Source organism: Brachionichthys hirsutus, chromosome 1 (genome assembly GCF_040956055.1).
Source record: "Brachionichthys hirsutus isolate HB-005 chromosome 1, CSIRO-AGI_Bhir_v1, whole genome shotgun sequence".
Lineage (NCBI taxonomy): Eukaryota > Metazoa > Chordata > Actinopteri > Lophiiformes > Brachionichthyidae > Brachionichthys > Brachionichthys hirsutus.
Window position 1 is genome coordinate 847,862 of NC_090897.1, and position 23,289 is coordinate 871,150.

Below are 23,289 nucleotides of genomic sequence, written 5' to 3' on the forward strand. Positions count from 1 at the left end.
AGTTCATGAAGCCGAACCCGAGAATCAAGTTCTGGAGGCGCCGGCAGGGACCCGGTGACACCTTCAGGGTCCTGTGGGACAGGTGGGGACGCATTCAGGGTCCTCGTAAAGCAGATGGATAGAAAAATAGAAAAGAACTAGGAGAGCGCAGCCCCCCCCCCAAGCAGCCCCCCCTAACTGGATCCACACCGTCCACACGGTGATCTGGATCAGCACCAGAAGGTTCTAGATTGTTCTCGGTATCTTTAAACACCAACATGAAAAGTCAAAGTGAATCAGAGCTGATGTTTATTTTTAACTGATTCTTAATCCATAAATGGTTTAATGTTAAAATGTAATATTTGTTCCTGACCTCATTCTGGATCAGAACCAGGAGACGTGTTTCATGGTGGTTCAGATCGGACCCCTTCATGACTGGGATGTTTGGGGAGTGAATTTAATGCATTAGCGGTTCCGTAAAGAATCAGGCCCCGTCGTTCTTCCTTAAAAGCGTTTATTGATCACTTGAACACGTTCAATCTGCAAAAATCCATCTTTAAGTTCAAACTGAATCTTCGTCCTTTAAACAGCGAGGAAGAGTTTTACCTGAAGTCAGCAGGACGAGGGACAGAGACACACCTGGACACGCCTCGGGGTGAAAAATAGAACGGAAAGGACTGCACAGAACCGAGAATAGAACATCCTGCACGCGCGCGCGCACGCACGCGCGCGCGCACGCACGCACGCACGCACACACACACGCACACACGCACACGCACACGCACACGCACGCACACGCACACGCACACACCAGGTGAACACTACTGCAGCACACTCGTGATTTTGGTTTTTAGAACTTTGTAACCGGAAACATTCTCCAAACCTTTCCAGACTCTTCAATGACTTTCAAGGCTCATCAATAGAGAACATTCTAATCGATCTATTGATACAATCTGAAATGACTTCATTAAATAATCAGCCTCCGATCAATAAAAAACAGGTTTAAATTCCTTTTCGAGTCACTCATTCTGTTTTTCCCAGAACAATCGATCAACCAGCCTGTGCCCGACACAGGACCAGGTGGAGCTCCGTGTGACCCACAGACAAGAAGCCTGGGTGGCCCCTCCTCTGCTGACTCAGAGCGCCACCTGCTGCTGTGGAGGACGACGCCTGGGATCGTCTCTTCTTGTCAGAGGTTCTGATTCTGAAGCCTTAGTCGGATATTTTAGAGACGCTTCCGGGCCGGGCCGTTCACACAGCTCACCTGGAACATTTCAGATTGAATATATTTGCATCAGAGTTCTGTGTCCAGCAGATAGTCCGGTCCCCGCGGCGCCCCCCAGCGGGCCCTTAATCGATGGCGAGCACTGATCGGCGGATCAATGAGTTCGGGTTCCTGCTCAGACCTTGTCTCCTGCGCTGGTGTCGAGTCCCAGAGCCTGAACCACGTCCATGCTGAGGCCGCTCTTCAGAGTCCTCCTCACTGAGGGAGGGACAGACGAGTCACGCAACGCTGATTCAGCAGGAATAAAAGACGTCGGAGCAGCGGAACGCTTTACCTGAACAGGTAACGTTTGACCTGAACAGGTAACGTTTGACCTGAACAGGTAACGCTTTACCTGAACAGGTAACATTTGACCTGAACAGGTGAACGTTTGACCTGAACAGCTGAACGCTTTACCTGAACAGGTGAACGTTTGACCCGAACAGGTAACGTTTGACCTGAACAGGTAACGTTTGACCTGGACAGGTGAACGTTTGACCTGAACAGGTAACGTTTGACCTGAACAGGTAACGCTTTACCTGAACAGGTAACATTTGACCTGAACAGGTGAACGTTTGACCTGAACAGGTAACGTTTGACCTGAACAGCTGAACGCTTTACCTGAACAGGTGAACGTTTGACCTGAACAGCTGAACGCTTTACCTGAACAGGTGAACGTTTGACCTGAACAGGTAACGTTTGACCTGAACAGCTGAACGCTTTACCTGAACAGGTAACGTTTGACCTGGACAGGTGAACGTTTGACCTGAACAGCTGAACGCTTTACCTGAACAGCTGAACGCTTTACCTGAGCAGGTGAACGTTTGACCTGAACAGGTGAACGTTTGACCTGAACAGGTGAACGTTTGACCTGAACAGGTAACGTTTGACCTGAACAGGTGAACGTTTGACCTGAACAGGTAACGTTTGACCTGAACAGGTAACGTTCCCAAGTTAAAATGGGAGCTGATGAGGTCGTTGGGTGGAGCTTCCTGTTGCTCCTCCCTGAACAGGAAGTGCACAGAGCTGCGTGTACTCACGGGACTTCCTGTTCACGCGGGACCGTTTCCGGGCCCTCGGGCTGGACGACCTCTCTGAGGGGTTCCGGGTCACGGACTTGACCAGCCGGTCCATGATCTCATCCGTGGCATCGTCATGGCAACCGGCCGCATCGTCTTTGGCCACAGACAACAGAGACGGACTCAGCCTGCCGAGACCTGGAGACCAGATCCAGAATGAAACCCAGAAGGTGGACCTCTGTGGGAGGATTCTTCACTTTAAACATGAGGCGGACGAGCGGATCAGAACCGACGGTTCCAGGCGAGGTGATCCGGGTCCAGGTTCAGATATGACCCGGGTCACGAGCTACGTCAGAATCGTGTCAACTTCAAGTTTAACTAATGAATACGGGACGTAGGGGTCGTCTTCATCATCATCATCATCATCATCATCGTCGTCATGGCGATGGACTGAGCGGTCTTACTGCGGACGGCTCTGGAGCGCCTCACGCCTCGCTGCTCCGTCATCAGGCTTCCTGTCAGGAAGTTCTTCATGTTCTCATGCTCCTCCTCCTGACCTGGCTCCGCCTCCGCTGCCATGGACACGGGGGCGGGTCTATCCTGCTGTGGTACAGCCCCTGAAAACTTCTCCGTCTGATGGGAGAAGAAGAAGAAGACTTGTTTTAATTGTAATGGATTACATTTCTACTTTAACGCCGCGGTGTGGGGAGCAGGGGGCGGGGCAGGGGGCGGGGCCGGGGCCGGGTACCTCGGTGATCATCTTGCCTCTGGTCTTGGTTCTCTCCCGGTGAGCGGTTCGTTTGCGCTTCAGGGTGAGGACTCGCTCTCGGGTGGTTCGGTACTCCAGAGAGAACTCGCTGATGATCCGACAGAACCCGGTGACTTTCACGTCCCGCACGGACGAGGACGGCTGACCCAGGAACAGCAGGAAGGAGTGGAACCTGGGGGGGGGGGGGGGGCACGGAACGGCCTCTGATCAGGCTGATCAATCTACAGAGAGCGTCTGAGGAACCCCTCCAGACACATCCCGATTGGCTGATTTATCCTGAGCCACGCCCACGGAGCCGGGCTTCTGACCCGTTTCTGTGTGTGTGTGTTTCTGTGTGTGTGTGTTTCTGTGTGTGCGTGTGTGTGTGTGTGTGTTTCTGTGCGTGTGTGTGTGTGCGTGGGCGTGTGTGTTTCTGTGTGTGTGTGTTTCTGTACGTGTGTGTGCGTGTTTCTGTACGTGTGTGTGTGTTTCTGTGCGTGTGTGTTTCTGTACGTGTGTGTGTGTGTTTCTCTGCGTGTGTGTTTCTGTGTGTGCGTGCTTCTGTGCGTGTGTGTGTGTTTCTGTGCGTGTGTGTTTCTGTACGTGTGTGTGTGTGTTTCTCTGCGTGTGTGTTTCTGTGCGTGCGTGTTTCTGTGTGTGCGTGTTTCTGTGTGTGTGTGCGTGCTTCTGTGCGTGCGTGTTTCTGTGCGTGTGTGTTTCTGTGTGTGTGTGCGTGTTTCTGTGTGTGTGTGTTTCTGTGCGTGTGTGTTTCTGTGTGTGTGTGTTTCTGTGTGTGTGTGCGTGTTTCTGTGTGTGTGTGCGTGTTTCTGTGTGTGTGCGTGTTTCTGTGTGTGCGTGTTTCTGTGCGTGTGTGTTTCTGTGTGTGCGTGCTTCTGTGCGTGTGTGTGTGTTTCTGTGCGTGTGTGTTTCTGTGTGTGTGTGCGTGTGTGTGCGTGCGTGGGCGTGTCCTCACCTGTTGATGACCCTCCTGTGCACCACCTTCAGGATGATGATCCTCTGGGTGCAGTCCTTCAGGAACTCCGTCAGCTTGCTCTTGAGCACCGCTTTGGTTTCGTGCTTGGTCACCACCTTCAGGTTGTCCCATGATGCTTTGCAGCGTCTCTCCAGCTGGGCCAGGTTCTCCGACAGCAGCTCAAAATCCACCTGGAGAAAACAGCCAATCAGCGTATGTCCAGCCCCCCCCCCCCCCCCCCCCAGCAGCAGAGGCGCACCTTGGCGGAGCGGGTGATGGCGGGGACCTCCGAGTAGACGTCGGAGGACTCGGGGTTGTTCTCCACCACCTGGCTGCAGGTGTGATGAAGCAGAGTATGGCGGTGGACGGTGTCCTTCACCTCCACCACCTTCTCCAGGTAACCCAGCTCGAAGCCTTTCGCCTGGACACACGCACGCACACACACACACACCTCTGTGATGTCACAGCGCGGCCAGTTCCTCGTGACCAACGACCCTCTCGCGGCTCTGGCGGCGTGCTGCTAGCGACCGTCCTCACGTTGGAGCTGTTGAGGAAGTTTCCGATGGCGAGCAGAGTCGCCAGGATCCTCTTGAACGTCTGATTGGATGCCAGCTGCTCCATGCCCAACTTCAGGTCGAACAGCGGCTCCGCTATCTCCTGTAGGGGGCGACAGCCGCACCGTTAGCACGTAGCTAACCTCTTAAATCAGGCAGGGGGGGTGGTGCACATGAATGTTGGGGCGGAGCTTCAGCTTGTGCCGTCCCATCCGACCCCGCCCACAGAGAAAACATTGTTATAAAGATAGTCTCACCAATCAGACCGTCGGTGTAGCAACAAAAACAACAACAACAAAACCCCCCCCCCCCGTTAGAGGCGGGGCCTTGGGCTGACTCTACTCTGATTCGCTGAGAGCGTGCCCCCGATGGCATTGGCTGGAGGAAATGCGAGGAAAGGAAGGATGGATAAGGACACTACTGCCCCCTGCAGGTCGATTGTATGTAAAAACATGATGGAAACGGGAAACGGGCTCAGACGGACCCGAACCCGCGTGCGTTACCTTCTCCAGGGCCTCGTAGTTGAGTTTGAAGGCCCAGAGCTGCAGGCGGGGGGTCAGGGCGCTGATGGAGGCCAGGCTGAACAGGAACTGCTCCGCCGTGCCCAGCGGGACGTCGGGATTGGCCAGCTGGGCCTCCTGGATCTTCTGCTTCTCCTCGGCCGTGGGCGTCATGGTCAGGATCTTCTGCTCGGGACACAGACGGGGGGTCAGATCTACTCACAGACTAGCAGTGCACAGCGCCCCCTGCTGCCAGGGCGTGGTCTCACCTCGATGCCCTCCTTGCTGATGGCGAACTCGTCGAAGTTGAGGATGGCGGCCTTGATGACGTGGACCGCCGGCAGGACGGTCATGCCGATGTTGATGGCGTTACTCCTCTTTGGGTCCAGAACCAGAATCTCAGACTTCTTGGTCTCAGGTCCTTTCTAGAAAAACGGTCAGTCAACAAAAACGTCAGAGCGCGAGACCGGCGAAGGAGACCAGCGTAAACATTCATCAGGTTCTGATCTTCAGGCCCGCGGGACGCTTCAACCCGGTCGCTGGTTCATCAGAACCAACGAGCTGCGGGGCTGAAACCTTCGACCTGTCGTCAAACGTTAAACTAGAACATCACTCAGAGAGCACAGACCCCCCCCAAGCAGCCCCCCCCCCCCTCCTAACTGGATCTACACCGTCCACACGGTGATCTGGATCAGCACCAGAAGGTTCTAGATTGTTCTCGGTATCTTTAAACACCAACATGAAAAGTCAAAGTGAATCAGAGCTGATGTTTATTTTTAACTGATTCCTGAATCCACAAATGGGATTAATGTTAAAATGTAATATTTGTTCCTGACCTCATTCTGGATCAGAACCAGGAGACGTGTTTCATGGTGGTTCAGATCGGACCCCTTAATGACCGGGATGTTTTTAAAGCCTCCGTTATAAGTAAATAACGGGGTTCCTTCCAACTCTGTTTCTGAAGATTTAACAGCAGAACACAGCTAAAAACAATCTGGTTACCTTGGCAACAGGAAGCTCCTTAGCCTTAGACTCAAACAGGTGTTCCAGGCGGACGGTATCCACGGAGACCTTGTCCAGAGACGCCCACACCGTCCCCCCGCCGAAGAGACACTTGTGAGGTCCGTCCGACTGCTTCAGCTCCTTCCAGAACAACTTCACCGTCTTCCTCTTCTGCTTCATCGAGGAGGATGGAGGAGGAGGAGCTCCTGGTGGAGGCGGAGCTCCTGGTGGAGGCGGAGGCGGTGGAGGAGGAGGAGGAGGGGCTGCGCCTCCTGAAGGGGGTGGAGGAGGCGGGGGCGGAGGAGGAGGAGGAGCCATACCTGGAGGCGGAGGGGGAGGGGGGGGGATGGCAGAGAAGCAAGCCGAGGACGAGTCCCGCGTGTCCATGTCCAAGACATCAACGTCCTCCTCGTCCAGGAGGTCGGAGAAGTCCAGGTCTTTGATGCGGAGGGCGGCGGCGCTCGGATGCAGCTGCTCCCAGGCGTCGGCGGCGCCTCCGGGGCTCAGCGGGGCCATCTGCGTCGTCTCCAGGCGGCGGGCTTGGTTCTCCATGTCGACGCTGTTCTGCTGCCGGAGGTGGCGGTTCTGAAGGGGCGTGTCCAGGTGTGAGTCAGGTCAGGTACAGTAGTAAGGGCCAATCACAGCTCAGCAACAGCAATGAGTACCTGTTGTTCTTCAGCCAGGCGGGTCAGCGCCACCTGGGCGGAGCCTTCCAGGCCTTCAAGCTCCGCCTTGCGGGAGGCGCTGCTCTCGGTGGGGGAGGAGGGATCGACCGAGCGCGCTGCGAAGCCCGACAGGCGCCGCCTCACCCGACCCCAACCGTCTTCATCGTCTCCACCTAAGGGATCACAAGAAGAGGTCTCACTCTGTCTCCGTTTAGAGAACGAACAAACCATCATTAAGTGTCAAACACAGACAGAGGTCTCACTCTGTCTCTGTTTAGAGAACGAGCAAACCATCATCAAGTGTCAAACACAGACAGAGGTCTCACTCTGTCTCCGTTTAGAGAACGAGCAAACCATCATTAAGTGTCAAACACAGACAGAGGTCTCACTCTGTCTCCGTTTAGAGAACGAACAAACCAAGTGTCAAACACAGACAGAGGTCTCACTCCGTCTCCGTTTAGAGAACGAGCAAACCATCATTAAGTGTCAAACACAGACAGAGGTCTCACTCTGTCTCCGTTTAGAGAACGAGCAAACCATCATTAAGTGTCAAACACAGACAGAGGTCTCACTCTGTCTCCGTTTAGAGAACGAACAAACCATCATTAAGTGTCAAACACAGACAGAGGTCTCACTCTGTCTCCGTTTAGAGAACGAACAAACCAAGTGTCAAACACAGACAGAGGTCTCACTCTGTCTCCGTTTAGAGAACGAACAAACCATCATCAAGTGTCAAACACAGACAGAGGTCTCACTCTGTCTCCGTTCCCAGAGCAGAGTTTTTCTGCTACATTTAACTGATGACAAAGACGTTTTAGACAAAAAGCTTTGGTGTTTGTACGGACTCGGAGACGGTAAAAGAGTAAATCAGCCGTCCTCCCACCAGGCAGGAAGATCCCTCCTTCTTCGGGGGTGTTGGAGGAAGCCGTCGGACTCGGGGGGGGTTTGTAGCGCGTCTTGGAGAACAGCATATCGAGCAGGAACTTCCTGTCATTGGACAACGTGCTGCACTGACGCTGCACCAGCGCCGCTAAAAACACACAGACACCATCACGTCAACAGGAAGACAAACCTTCAGAATAAAAGCACCACGGCTCCTTCGGTTGCTGATGCTGATTTAACAGCGTCACCTACGGGTTCTGGATCAGGGTGCTGCCTGTAGCAGGACCTGATCCAGAACTGCAGTTAGGAGACAGGGAGTGGAGGATTGTGGGAACTGTAGTCTCTCACCAGGCTCATTCTGGGATTCTGAGTGCCCGTTTGCGTCCAAACTGCTGGCCGTTGAGACTGTAAACGAGAAGACGGTTCCTTTCAGAGACCTCCTTTTAACCCCGAATGTCTTTTCTCCTCTTAGCGTCACCTGTCTGCTCCTCAGCTGGGGTGTCGCTGGGGGTTGTGACATCATCAGACGAGGACGGCCCGGCCTGACAGAGCTCCTTACTCCTCTTCCTCTTCTCCCACTGGGTGACCGCCAGGCTGCGGAGGAAGGTGTCTCTGCAGGAGGAGCAGACAGGTGAGCCCCGAGCCAACATGGCCGACACACGTCGAGCAGGCGGCGCTTTCACAAGCTGACGAGTCGCTCAACGGAATATTCAAACCAGAACCAAATGCTTGTGAGCGCTTTTTTTTATTATTTTAATCTCCAGCAGGAGCCAATGAGCTGAGAGACAGGAAGTGATGTCAGCATGTGAAAGCAGAACGAAGCACAAACATTCAAAACACCTAAATCAGGAAAAAGCCATCGATCATTCGCTTCCTCACTGCAAACCCAAACACCAGCGATTAGGCTCCACCCACCAGCGATTAGGCTCCACCCACCAAAAACAACCCAACAGAAGTACCAGGAACACGTCACTGAAACCGGAACCCATGACCCTCAAACATGAAATGGATCCGCTGGTAGCTCCAGCAATAATCAATACATCAATGCACAGGGGATTGCAGTACTACTTGAATAAAGTACTGCAGTATTCTACCTCACAGCCACAGTAGAGGTTCTGGAGCTCACGGCCTCAGCTCTGGACCCGGTTTCCTGATGCAGCTTTCAAAAACCACACAGTTGGTGTTCAATTGTTCTGATCTGTACAGCAGGAGGACAACAGACCAGGACCAGAACCAGGGCCAGAACCCGGTAGAACCAGAACCAGAACCCGGCAGAACCAGAACCAGGACCAGAACCCGGCAGAACCAGAACCAGGGCCAGAACTAGGGACAGAACCCGGTAGAACCAGAACCAGAACCCGGCAGAACCAGAACCAGGGCCAGAACCCAGCAGAACCAGAACCAGGATCCGGCAGAACCAGAACCAGGGCCAGAACCCGGCAGAACCAGAACCAGGACCAGAACCCGGCAGAACCAGAACCGGGGCCAGAACCCAGCAGAACCAGAACCAGGATCCGGCAGAACCAGAACCAGGACCAGAACCAGGGGCAGAACCAGGGCCAGAACCCGGCAGGACCAGGACCAGGACCAGAACCAGGGCCAGAACCCGGCAGAACCAGAACCAGGACCAGAACCAGAACCAGGATCCGGTAGAACCAGAACCAGGACCAGGATCCGGTAGAACCAGAACCAGAACCAGGACCAGGATACGGTAGAACCAGAACCAGGACCAGGACCAGGACATCGGTAAAGACCGCAGCAACAAACCAGGAAGTGATGTCATACTTTAGTAATCAGTTTGTTTTGTTTTGTATTGAATTTGATTTTAAATAATGTTAAACACACACACACACACACACACACCCAGCGACGCCCTTCCAGCTCCCAGCATGCAGTGGGGCTGCAGCAGTACTTACTCAAACCTTCTCAGAACCGGCTTGTTTGGATTTACATGACCGTCATCTGGGCTGCACATACACACACACACACACACACACACACGTGCACACCCACCCACATTAACTACAGCAACAGGAAGTGGAGTGTGATGACGCTCTATTGATTTACAGTTCAACCAATCAGGATGACGCGTCTAACCGGAGGAGATTCTGAATGACGTTAGCACTGCAGCTAACATTAGCATGAACGGAACTTTAACACATTTAACAAAAATAGTGAGATTATTTCAGAAAGATCCACAAAATCAACTGAATTATTGTCTGGAAAAAATCTATTCGGTTGATGAAACCGGGCGGTCGAACTGGTAAACCAGGCGGACACCAGTCAAACCAGTCCATCAATGGTTGCATGACCAGTGAAAACGTCCAAATCTGGAAAAGCTCATAAACAACAGTTTTATGCGTCCGAGCACAAACAGACACTCGGGAGGAGGAGGAGACGCATACTCACCAGAGGAGCTGGTCAGCCTCCCCAAAACTGGGGGAGGAACAAGGGAAGAAGGAAGGAAGAGAGAAAGGAGGAGAAACATTAGAGCAACAGAAAAAAGATCCGGATCAGAAAGCTTTATTGATCCAGCTGGAACCAGAAGAGCAAACTGGACACCAGTCAAACCAGTCCAACCAGTCAGCAGCAACAATCTGAAGTGATGAAGGGCAGCGCTACGTAGCCAGGTTACCATGGCTACCACACATCCCAGTGCTCCCCACCGGACACACACTCACTTTAGACTGGTTTTAGACTCCGTCTTGTTGCTGGGCTGGTCCGGGTCCAACTGGGATGAGCGATCCTGCAGAGAGAGGCCTGGAGAGGACGAGCTGCAACACACACACACACGCACACGCACACGCACACGCACACGCACACACGCACACACACACACACAGACACAGACACAGACACACACACACACGCACAGACACACACACACACGCACAGACACAGACACAGACACAGAGCTTAGACCAGGAAGGGCTGGGTTCGTACTGTGCAACGACCGCTTCGGCCTGCAGGGGGCAGCAGAGGCCCGGCAGGTCCTGCTGGTACCTGGCGGCTCCGGGCTCCTCGCGGATAGAGCTGGTTTTGGAGAAGAGTCTGGACTTCCTGCTCAGACCCAGAGCCGACATGTGGTAGCTGAGAAACGAGCGACTCCTCGGGTCGGGCCTGAGCCCGGCCAGCGGAGAGAGAGAGCAGCAGGGGAACCAGTAAGAACAGCACCAGAACCAGAACCAGAACCAGAACCAGAACCAGAACCCGACAGCCGCGCAGAAAGACAGGAGACCCCCAGCCGTGACGAGAACTAAAACTCACCATCAGTTCTCTTCATCGATCAGAACCAGGTGATCGATCGTCTATTCATTGACCCGGTCGGGTCAATAAACGGCATCAAAACTGGGATTTGATGGAAACCAGTCTGAATGCGAAAACGTCCACTTAACCCAGTAAAGTCCAGAGTCAGGAGACCCGTTTGAACTTCAATGCTGGTTCTGTGTTCAGGTCAGAGGGGCGGGGCCAGAGAGGGGCGGGGCGACCTCTGTGTCGCCCACTGAACTTCTTTAGGGGATCAGCCGGGCCGGTTCCGATCCAAACGCGGTAAAGCTCAGGGGGGCACTGCAGAACAGAACCGGGTTCTAAATGGACCCGGTTCTGTTCTGTGTCGAGTCTCCAGGTTCTGGAGGTGAACTGGTGACGCTCGCCGTAGGGCTGACTGTGATTGGCTGGGTTAGGCTCACGCCCAGTGTCACCCGAGACCAGTTCCAGCCCAGAGGTTAAGCCCCGCCCCTCGAACCTGGAGGTAGAAACCGGTTTAAACCGGTTTCCAGACTTGACTGGTTTAAACGGGCCGCTTGACGTCGAGACTGGTTTCCACGAATAAACTGTTCAGAACTTACGGACTGGGCGGCGCCTTCGTTTCCTGCTCTGCGGCGCCATTGGACGGTGCGATGGGGGGCAGCGGAGACCCTCGTTGGGAACCGCATGGACTGGAGGCGGGGCTGCAGGGGTCAGAGGTCAGCGGGGATGACGCTCCGCTGGCCGACCCAGGCGTGGGGCTGATGGAGGAGCCGGGGGAGACGGCGGGGGGAATGGGGGAGGCAGAGGGGGAGGAGCCTGGAGAGGAGGTCATGACCTCGGACAGGTTGTGACCGGAGGAGCGGCGGCTCCTTCGTACTTCCTGTTCACTGGCGGCCATCTTTCTTCTCTCTTTCCGTAGGTGATGGGAGGAGTCATCGATGTCACCATCCTCCTGCTTCAGAGCGGCCTACGCGCACACACACACACGCGCACACAGACACACAGCGTCACACGGGGCCCTCAGACACACACACACACGCACACAGACAGACACACACACACACACACACACACACACGCACACAGTGTCACACGGGGCCCTCTTACACACACACACGCACACACACACGCACACGCACACACGCACGCACACACGCACACACATACAGCGTCACACGAGGCTCTCTTACACACACACACGCACACGCACACACACACACAGAAACACACACACACACTCACACGGGGCCCTTACACACACGCACACACACGCTCACACACACGGGGCCCTTACACACACGCACACACACACACACTCACACGGGGCCCTCTTACACACACACACGCTCACACACACACACACACACACGCGGGGCCCCCTTCCTCGTACCTCGTACGTGCTGAACTGCACTCGGAGGTGTGGCTCCGTCACGCCGCTGCCGACGTGTTTCTGGACGACGGCCTCCATGCCCAGCTGCTCCAGGTTATCGGTCACGTCGTAGAACGAGTCCTGGTCCGGCAGAACCGCCAGGACCTGGCGACAGAACGGACCCGACACGCCGTCCAATCAGAGGACGCTGTCTGACATCACGCCGCCGTGGAGGCGGGCCTTCAGCACGCCGCCGTTTAGAACATTGATCGTCCACCTTGTTGATGAGCGTCATGGCGAACATGAGGAGCTCCGTGTCCGACCCGTTTCTCTCCTCCAGGACCTCCATCAGGTAAGTCCATGGCTTCACACCTGCAGCGCACACACAGATCAGTCCCGTGTGTGTGTGTGTGTGTGCGTGTGTGTGTGTGCGTGCGTGCGTGCACCTCTCTGCTCGTCCACCATGTTGACCGCGTCGATGAACAGCAGGCTGTTGGACTCGGCGTATTCCACGAAGACGATGAGGAGCTTCAGAGACATCTTCACCACCAGACGGGACTGCAGACAAACACACGCGTTCAGGATGCGTCCACCAGGGGGCGCCCCCCCCCCCCCCACCTCCTCTACACAGGAAGCGCTCCCCCGGACTGTTCTGGACAAGCTGTTCTGGGAGTCTGACGGGTCCAGATGGAACCAGTACAGGTTCTGGAAGCCGACGCCCTCATTACGTTAGTAACCAATCATTAGGTTGGAGCGGACGCCGGCTTCTTCTTCTGTGGTGGATGGTCAACAGAAATGTCTCCGTAAACAACTCTCTGAATGACTTCCTGCTGACGGTCTTTCAAAATAAAGGTATTTTACAGAAAGTGGTGCCAGACTGCTTCACAGCAGAGTGTATTTATAGTCCATTTATTCGTCCGGTCATGTGACCTGAATGAGCTCATGCATCTTTCTGGAGTCTACGTAACCCAATGACAAGCTCCGTTTAGAACCAGAGTCGTGTTCTCAGATCCCGGAGGACAGGTTCGAGAGAAATCTAGAACGCCCCAATGACGGATCCCCAGGAGGGACAAAAAGCTACACGAAGGCTGCTCCTCAGGCGTGGCTAGCAGGAGAACGCTAATGCTGCTCCTCAGGCGTGGCTAGCAGGAGAACGCTAATGCTGCTCCTCAGGCGTGGCTAGCAGGAGAACGCTAATGCTGCTCCTCAGGCGTGGCTAGCAGGAGAACGCTAATGCTGCTCCTCAGGCGTGGCTAGCAGGAGAACGCTAATGCTGCTCCTCAGGCGTGGCTAGCAGGAGAACGCTAATGCTGCTCCTCAGACGTGGCTAGCAGGAGAACGCTAATGCTGCTCCTCAGACGTGGCTAGCAGGAGAACGCCAATGCTGCTCCTCAGGCGTGGCTAGCAGGAGAACGCTAATGCTGCTCCTCAGACGTGGCTAGCAGGAGAACGCTAATGCTGCTCCTCAGGCGTGGCTAGCAGGAGAACGCCAATGCTGCTCCTCAGGCGTGGCTAGCAGGAGAACGCTAATGCTGCTCCTCAGCCGTGGCTTGCAGGAGAACGCTAATGCTGCTCCTCAGGCGTGGCTAGCAGGAGAACGCTAATGCTGCTCCTCAGGCGTGGCTAGCAGGAGAACGCTAATGCTGTTCCTCAGGCGTGGCTAGCAGGAGAACGCTAATGCTGCTCCTCAGGCGTGGCTAGCAGGAGAACGCTAATGCTGCTCCTCAGGCGTGGCTAGCAGGAGAATGCTAATGCTGCTCCTCAGGCGTGGCTAGCAGGAGAACGCTAATGCTGCTCCTCAGGCGTGGCTAGCAGGAGAACGCTAATGCTGCTCCTCAGACGTGGCTAGCAGGAGAACGCTAATGCTGCTCCTCAGACGTGGCTAGCAGGAGAACGCCAATGCTGCTCCTCAGGCGTGGCTAGCAGGAGAACGCCAATGCTGCTCCTCAGGCGTGGCTAGCAGGAGAACGCTAATGCTGCTCCTCAGGCGTGGCTAGCAGGAAAGCACTAATGCTGCTCCTCAGCCGTGGCTAGCAGGAGAACGCTAATGCTGCTCCTCAGGCGTGGCTAGCAGGAGAACGCTAATGCTGCTCCTCAGACGTGGCTAGCAGGAGAACGCTAATGCTGCTCCTCAGGCGTGGCTAGCAGGAGAACGCTAATCAGCGACTCACCAGACTTCCTGTCAGCGTGTAGAGCCACTGAACCGTCTCACTGTGGCGAATCACTCCGTTCATCCCGTCCACAAACAGCATGATCTGACTCAGGGCTGACAGACAGGCAGACAGACAGACAGGCAGACAGACAGACAGGCAGGAGCGTTAGCCTGTCGCTAGCCAGCAGCTAGTGGAGTCCCCGACAGATGGGGGCTCACCTCTCAGGATGTAGTTCTGGTAGTTGTGGTCCGCCTCGGCGCCGACTTTGATGAAACAGGTCAAACCCTCAGAGGCCACGAACTCTGGAACCAGGTCTTTGTCATCCTGGGACAGGGGACAGGGGACAGGAGACAGACAGCAGTCAGCCTGGAGGACGTCGGACATCATCAACGAACAGCTGGTGATGATGTCATCAAGAGGGATTCACCTGGAAGAGCTGCTTGAGCGAGAAGAGACACCGGCGAAGCTCTGGACCGTGAGCGTTGCACAGCTTCTCTGAAACGCACGAAGAAGAAGAAACACACTCCAGTGAGGTAGAATCAATCAACCAATCAGCTCAGAGCGGGGGACAGTCTCAGTACGTTCACCTGGTCTGAACTTCTGAGGAAGACGAGACATTTATAAAAGTACCAGACCAACGGAGACATCCTGAAGACGCAACGACCTTCTCTTCCCCACCGCAGCCCGGACAGACCAACGTCTCCAGCATTAGCACGTAGCATGTAGCATGTAGCTCACACGCGTGGAAGTGTTGGTTCAGTTCAAAGATCTCAACCCAGACCGTAATAATACCTGCATAAAAACCAGGTATTACCGTGAAACGCTCTTTCTGCCGAGCCGTCAGTCCAAACCAAACAGAACAAGCTGCTGATCCGAGACAAACGGGGACAGACGACAGAACCGAGGGTTGAAATCGGATCCCTGAGGGCGCCGGCGTCCATCAGGGGTCCCTCCGAGACACAACGAGCAGCTGTGTCCTCCGGTCGGAATGGAAAGCCGCTAAAAATAAGACCGACTTCAGGGGACGCCGCTCAGCTCGGCTGTGATTGGTCGGCTGGCCATCATGAACGGTTTGCCTCTACTCCAGATTAATGGATCAATAATCCTCAGAGATTTATGATTGAGGAACGTCAGCCGTTGGAGTCAAAGTCAGCTACTGCGGGACAATTTCCCATCATGCATCAGTCCGATCAAGAGTCATCTCCGAGTGTCTCTAAATCCTGAGTTTGTTAAGAGGTCTGTGATTTACAGAGCCGAGGAGCGACACCTGAATGCAACACGAATTTGCTGACAGTGCAACAGAGGTCACGGCAATCATGACTCAGCAGAAAAACGAAGCCGTGGCCACGCCCACATTCCACTCTCGCTCCTTCTTGTTTGGGCGGCAGACCTGCGTTTCGCTTCACCTGCCGATCCTCCCAGAGAAAGGCGACACGCAGAAACACGAACGACGATTTTCTGATTACCCCCGAAGGCAGCACGGGGAGCCGGCACCGAAGAAGGAAGCATGCTGGGAAATCCCCTGCAGCACAGGAAGGGCGAGGTCACGCCAGAGAGGGGAGGCGGGACGGGGGAGGCGGGATGGGGGAGGCGGGACGCGGGATGGGGGATGGGGGAGGAGGCGGGAATTTCCCTGGAATTATGGACTGAAGTTAAACAGACTCTCCAGAGGATGAACCCTTCATGTTGCTCCTCCCTCAGGATAGGTTCACCTTCACCCAGGTGGGGGTGGGGGTGGGGGTGGGGTGGGGGGGGGGGCGCCGGCCGTACTGGTAAGTCCACCCCCACAGGCTCCTCCCCTTTAATGCTGCTGAATTCTTCAAATATCTTGAAAATGCTTGCGAGCAGGAATAAAGCAGCCGAGTGAAAACGTGTGCGTTCGTGTGCTAAAATATTGATGGAGCTAAAGTAACGGGTTTCCAAACAAGGCTAAAGGCGACGATCAGCTGATTGATCAGCAACAACAACAACAACATCCATGACAAAGTCCACAGACGGCTGCTCGGGCCGGCCGAGGAACTTCCTGCCGTACAGGAAGTCAACAGGAAGTCGGTCTGAATAATGAAGGAGATAAAAAAGACACGAGTCGGCGCTGGGAATAACGTCAAACAGGAAGCACATTCCAAAACAAAATCCTGGAAGTGACTGCATCGCCCTTCATCATCATCATCATCATCCTCCTCCTCCTCATCCAGACACGACAGTCACCAGAAACAAGCGACTGATCAGCTCCACGTTAAAAGGGGAGCTGACGAGTTCATTGGTCGGCGCTCCTGTTGCTCCTCCTTCGGCAGGAAGTGTACCCGCGTTAGCTTTAGCATTAGCATTGCTAGCACCAGCGCAGATTTAGCAACGTTTGCGCGTCAAGATCTGAGTCTCACGGGATCTGGGACTCACCCCACCCTAATGATGATGTCACAACCCTAATGATGATGTCACTACTCTAATGATGATGTCACTACTCCAACATTTCTACAATGGCCTCACTGAGGAAGAGGAGTTCCCGGCGCTCCTGCAGTGGGAATGACCGGGACGCTGAGCTGAAGTCTCTCAGGTGGGAGGGAGCAGGAGACTCACGTGGGACAGGAAGGAGGGACGGACACGAGACGAGGACATAATTACCCAGGATGCTGTGAACACGGACGGAGAGCTGAGTCCTCAGAACCAAAACGGGCTTCTTCCCTTTGCTGCGGAAAAAGCAGAGACGGAAACATCTGATGAAACGACGACTCCTCCAGAGTCCCCCCAGTCCCCCCAGTCCCCCCAGTCTCACCAGTCCTCCAGTCCCACCAGTCCCCCCAGTACCACCAGTACCACCAGTCCTCCAGTCCCACCAGTGCCCCCAGTGCCCCCCCATCTCCCTCACGTGGAGGATCAGATGAATCTTATTAGAAGAATTCAACCTTCATATTCAGCTATTTGGGGGATTTGACCTTTTGACCTTCTTCAGCGCCCGTCCAAGAAAAAGACTTGGATCCATCTTTAGACAGCGAGACGGGTCAGAACATGTTCAGAGATGAAACACTCAGGACTCGGGTCTGATCTCTGGTCAGAAAGCTGGAGAACTGATCCCAGAACAGCCCGGGTTCCAAATTAAACCAGGCAAGAGGACTGTGGTGGACTGGGAATAGAGTATGGAAAGAATGAGAGAGAGAGAGGGAGAGAGAGACAGAGGGAGAGAGAGACTGCAACAAAGAGAAAGAGCGACAAAGAGAGTGCGAGAGACAGAGACAGAGCCAGAGACAGACAAACAGACAGAGACAGAGACAGGGACAGACAAACAGACAGAGACAGAGAGAGAGCCAGAGACAGGGACAGACAAACAGACAGAGACAGAGACAGAGCCAGAGACAGGGACAGACAAACAGACAGAGACAGAGCCAGAGCCAGAGACAGGGACAGACAAACAGACAGAGACAGAGAGAGAGCCAGAGACAGGGACAGACAAACAGACAGAGACAGAGACAGAGACAGAGCCAGAGACAGACAAACAGACAGAGACAGAGACAGAGCCAGAGACAAGGACAGACAAACAGACAGAGACAGAGACAGAGCCAGAGACAGGGACAGACAAACAGACAGAGACAGAGACAGGGACAGACAAACAGACAGAGACAGAGACAGACAAACAGACAGAGACAGAGACAGAGACAGGGACAGACAAACAGACAGAGACAGAGACAGGGACAGACAAACAGACAGAGACAGAGCCAGGGACAGACAAACAGACAGAGACAGAGACAGAGCCAGAGCCAGAGAGAGACAGGCAGAAACAGGGACAGAGTGAGACATAGAGAGACAGACAAACAGACCGGGACAGAGACAGAGATGTCTTACGCCACGTCTTCATAGAAGCCTTCCAGCTCGTCTCTCTGTTCGGCCAAAGACGAGTCCAGGTCCAGATAGTTCCCGTTAGACGACAGCTGAAGGGTGCAGTCCTCCAGCTGAGGGACAGACAGGCAGACAGAGAGACAGGCAGAGAGACAGACAGGCAGACATACAGGCAGGCAGAGAGACAGGAAGACAGAAAGACAGACAGGCAGAGAGAGAGGCAGACAGAGAGACAGGCAGAGAGACAGACATACAGGCAGAGACAGACAGGTTAATAACTCTGAAGACGGCTTTCATTATTTTGAGGACATTTATGACATTCTGGGACTAAACAAACCAGAGAGATCGGAACGCCAACGTTCTAAAACCAGCAGCCCCGATTGGCCGACCCGCATCATGTGACCCCACGAAACTCCTCCCCTAGAACCGGGATCCTCGGTCTCATCTTCATTTCGGTTTATTCTGGAAACACTCGATTTCACCGTTTCCTTCGGGATCCAGATCAGGAACGGGGAGATCGATTCGAGTCCGGACTCCGGACCGGATCGGGTTCCGGTCCGGTCGGATCTCCGGTAACTCTCTGGCTCCGTCAGGTGTTTATTGACTGGACCAATCACAGCCCACCTTGGAGCCGTGAGTCACTCAGGTATGAGGCTGGAACGAAACGCAGACGCAGTCCGGTCCCGTGTTCCGGAACCGGACCGGCCGGGCCGCATTCTTCCACAGCAGAGATCCTCCCTCAGACCCGTAGCGTGTACACTAGAACCAGAAGAACCAGCAACCCAGAACCAGAAGGTCCAACAGAAACCTGCAGCCAGGATCCGGAATCCGAGAGGAAAACGTCTTCCTCCGTGAGGAAGACGAAGCTCGGACGAAGACCGGGCCCAGTGAGGAAGGCCCTTCGGTTCCGGCTGTATTGATCCGTTATTATCGATCAATCGTTACGGCTGCGTTGCCGTGGCGGTTCCCACGTCCTTGGGCGGCACGGGGATCGGGTTGGTTGCCGTGGCGATGCCTTGCTACTAGTTTAATGTTTGCAGCGGCGGCCTTCCCGTTGGAGGCGGGGCCAGTCTGTCCAGGTCTTATCAACACCCGTCCATCCGTCTTATCTCCTGCCCACAGGCCCCGCCCACAGGCCCGCCCACAGGCCCCGCCCACTCCCCCAGCATCATTCCTCTGGAGGAAGAATCCATACGACCGGAATCCAGTCTGGTCCTATCGCCTCCTTGGATCTCAGCCCGAAGGTCGAGCCCCAAGGCATGATGGGAACAATTAAGGGGCCTGTGCAGGACGGTAATCGAGTGGGCGTGGCCTCCATCTGATAACGGAGATTCCAGCAGAACTCCGGACGCCGCTGGAGGCCGGAGAGGATTTCATTTTGGATTGAGCTAAAAAAAAATCACTCAGAGAGCTCAGACCCCCCCCCAAGCAGCCCCCCCCCCCTATCTGGATCTGCACCGTCCACACGGTGATCCGGATCAGCACCAGAAGGTTCTAGATTGTTCTGGTATCTTTAAACACCAACATGAAAAGTCAAAGTGAATCAGAGCTGATGTTTATTTTTAACTGATTCTTAATCCATAAATGGGTTTAATGTTAAAATGTAATATTTGTTCCTGACCTCATTCTGGATCAGAACCAGGAGACGCGTTTCATGCTGGTTCAGATCGGACCCCTTCATGACTGGGATGTTTTTAAAGCCTCCGTTATAAGTAAATGGGAAAATCCAGATGTTTCTGAATCCAGACGGGGATCCGGATCATTTCAGAATTTAACGGGTTCTACGTTAGACCAGAACCTTCCTCAGGTTGTTCTAATCCAGCAGTTGTTCCGTGATCCTGCCGACAGACAGACGAACAGAACCAGAACTGAATGTTTGGCCGCAGCAGAAACGTCTCCGCTCCGGCGCCGACGGAGACGGAGTCTTTATCTCGGTGCCCTTTGACCTCGCTGTGGAATGAGTGTGAAAATTAAACCTTCTGGTGCTGATCCAGATCACCATGTGGACGGTGGAGATCCAGTAGAAGGGGGGGGGGGGGCACCTAGGTTTTCATGTGGATCCCGTTGGTGATTGATTTCTAATCACCGGTGAAACACGTGATCACTAATCGTCCCCAGATCGACTTCGTGGGTTCAGGTGGGGTTTTTTTTTTTTTTTGGGGGGGGGGGGCATTTCCGCCTTTCCTCAGATGATTTCAGTTTTGACAGAAAACCTAATCCGACTCTTTGGTTTCCAACAACACGTCCGCTCGGAGGGTCCCTAGTCACCCAGAAGCACCGCGATAGTTCGTGAAGTCTCGTTTACCTGGCAGGTGGGCAGGTGGGACTCACCTTCAGCGGCGCCTCCAGCAGCCTGTGGATCCCGGCGAGCTGCACCCCGAGCGGCAGACTCTCCTCCAGGCTGGCCGTCGGAGGTCTCCGAGGTTCGGGGAAGTTCGTGCAGACGAACGGATCCGAGTCCTCCAGGAACTGGACCCGGCAGACGACGGACGCCATGGCCGGGGGGGGGGGTGGGGCCGACTGCCGCAGAGAGAGTCCGGGGGCGGCGGGGAGGACACTTCCAGCACGGGAGGACACTTCCAAATGAAGGAAACCCGGTCCTGGACGCCCCGTCACCCGAAACAGACTCACGTACATCCGGTACGACCTTTCAGAATAAAAGCGACATTATTAAAGACAGAAGATCACATGAGAACGTTGCTGCTCGGTGCAGGTCCAGATGAGAATCTCATTTTAATGCCACCGAGGGCCAGAGTCCACCTTCCGGTTCTGTGGTTCCACAACCGGACAAGACAAAACCCAATCAGAACCGTTCGATTTAGAGTTTAATTCATCAATTAGTTAAAATTACAGGATTTTAAATTTGGGTGTGGTTAACCCCCCCAAAAACAAAAAAACAACAACAACTCTACCATAGCCCACAGTAGTTCAGTTGCTAACAGCATGACCCAGAACCCGCAGGTGGATCCTGATCCAGAACCCGTAGGCGGTTCTGTTAAAACGAACGCACTGTCGGGATCCTAAGAAGCTGCTGAACATAGAGATCTAGAACCTCATTGGATAAAGTCAAACATGTGACCATTAGAGCCAGAGAGGAAGCTGCTGCTGTCTCCGCCTCCGTACTGATGACATCACCAACTCTAATGATGACATCATCCATCCATCCGTCCATTCATTTTCGTCTCGCCTCGCGGGTACCGGGTGTCGTTGGAGCCTATCACAGCTGGCGACGGGCGAGAGGCGGGGTACACCCCGGATGCGTCGCCAGCACATCACGGAAACAGACAACCAACTACTGATAATTTAGAGCGATCAATTCACCTAAGTTTGTGTTAGAGGACACATTTAAACTTTCCACTTCTTTTGTGTTTTTGCATTTCATCTGTTTTCAGATATTTTCTTTCTTTCATTGACGTGTTCAATGTTATGCCTTTATTTTGAAAGAGGAATCGCTACATGTCCGGTTGGATGAAATATGACTTCTTGGCAGAAGGCTCACTGAAGACGTCATACATGGAAATACACGCAGCAGCAGTATGACGTCATGGGCGGAAACATGAGGCTGCAGCTGTTCTCAGGTCAGTTTGCAGCCCGGGTCGGTGGACGGTTCGAAGTGAAGCCGGACCGGTCCGTAAGAGCTCAGATGAGGGGTTGTAGTCCAGCTGTTACAGGACAGCGCCCTCTGGTGGCGCCGTGGCTGCAGTACAACGCAGAACAGCAGAAACGGGGACGCTGATATTTATTTATTTATCTGAAAACACGGATCGGATCTTAAACTGGATTGGTTCCGATCGATGACAGGTTCCATCCCGGAACACTTTGACCTTCACGGAGACACCTTTGTGATCGTTGTGCATCTCGGTTTGTAGTTTTACGTCTCTTTGGAGTAAATTTGAGATGTTTTGTGGTTGTCAACACAACAACAACAACAACAACAACAACAACAACAACAACAACAACAACACTGGATGAGTTCCCGTCCCGTAAACAGGACATTCAGACCTCAGCAGCAAGGTCGTCTGGAGGGAGAGGCTGTGATGTTAGTGACGCCATCTCGGATCAATCAGGATCAAACGCGGTAGTGAAACAACAGAAGCAGGTGAGATGATGCGTTTGTGTTTGCAGGACGGACGCACATTTTTTCCTTACATGTTTTGCACCTTACTTTAATTGCAGGTACTCTGCAAACAAATCCACTAAAGTTCGGTTTGCTGTAAACCAGAATCAGGATCCATGAACATTTTGGTTGCACTTTGTAAGTCACCAGGTGCGTTTACATGGACACAGTTAATCGGATTGAAAGCCTGATGGAAAACACCCAAATCGGATTAGTCTGACCCAATCAAGCTCAATCCGATCAAAATCCTATCCCGATCGAGAGGGGTGGTTTATCCAGGGGTCCCCAACCACCGGGCCGCGGCCCGGTACCGGTCCGTGAGGCATTTGTTACCGGGCCGCAAAGAAAGAACAACTAATGTATACAACTTCCGTTGTATCGATTATTAGCGTCTAAAAGGTGTTTTATTTTGAAAAACGACCGGATTTTCTCCAACGTAACAATCGCGTCTTGATACGTTGCTAAAAAAAAAAAACAGCCGTGAACTCGCGAAAATTAATAAAAAGAAACAAAAGTCTTTGGAGAGCTTCTTTGCCGAGGAAAAAAGTCCAACTGAGGAGGAAGAAGAGGAGGAAGAAGAGGCACCGACGACCTCCAAGAAGAGAAACCAGGACTAAGACTTAAAACTCGGGTATTAACAGCTGATTCGCTCCGTTAACGAGCAACGAAGGGTTCAAACCTGCTTCGGCACATTGAGACCAGAACCCGGATTAAAAGACAAGAATGTGGAATTTATGAAACAAAAAACCACGAAGGACAGAAGTAATTATTGGGACCACAATTTATGGTGAGTAGATATTGTGTAACTATTAATTATCTATTTAATAGTTATTGCAAGTGCATAATATAAAGTTTACTGGTAAGATTATATTTCTCTTTTTAAATTTAATTACCGGTATACCGCCCCGGTCCGCGAAAAGATTTCACGGCATGAAACCGGTCCGTGGCAGGAAAAAGGTTGGGGACCGCTGGTTTATACCGATT

The 23,289-nt window shown here is 53.6% G+C and overlaps 1 protein-coding gene across 1 annotated transcript; it reads right to left on the reverse strand.

Annotated features, from left to right (window-relative positions):
- Positions 1–482: 482 nt before the first annotated feature.
- fhod1 (formin homology 2 domain containing 1) lies at positions 483–20,684 on the reverse strand. Its single transcript, XM_068761094.1, has 28 exons — positions 20,520–20,684; positions 18,195–18,301; positions 16,980–17,044; positions 14,785–14,852; positions 14,576–14,681; positions 14,376–14,470; positions 12,651–12,762; positions 12,482–12,576; positions 12,226–12,369; positions 11,435–11,802; positions 10,590–10,694; positions 10,268–10,360; positions 9,996–10,022; positions 9,503–9,553; positions 8,073–8,198; positions 7,935–8,023; positions 7,577–7,734; positions 6,705–6,905; positions 6,040–6,624; positions 5,307–5,462; positions 5,041–5,223; positions 4,521–4,640; positions 4,243–4,404; positions 3,984–4,174; positions 3,011–3,203; positions 2,727–2,895; positions 2,284–2,460; positions 483–1,462 (listed from the first exon to the last, which is right to left on the reverse strand). The coding sequence occupies exons 1-28, from the start codon at positions 20,682–20,684 to the stop codon at positions 1,380–1,382; spliced, it is 4,194 nt and encodes a 1,397-aa protein (XP_068617195.1). The 3' UTR covers positions 483–1,379.
- Positions 20,685–23,289: the final 2,605 nt, after the last annotated feature.

Bases quoted from the DNA above. Each gene is read 5' to 3' on its own strand.
- fhod1 (XM_068761094.1), bottom strand. From the start codon at position 20,684: ATGGCGTCCGTCGTCTGCCGGGTCCAGTTCCTGGAGGACTCGGATCCG. The intron at 6,906-7,576 runs GCTGATTTACTC...AAACGGAGACAG, and splicing joins TCCTGCCTGGTGGGAGGACG to AGTGAGACCTCTTCTTGTGA. The intron at 4,405-4,520 runs GTGAGGACGGTC...GCGTGTGTCCAG, and splicing joins ACTTCCTCAACAGCTCCAAC to GCGAAAGGCTTCGAGCTGGG.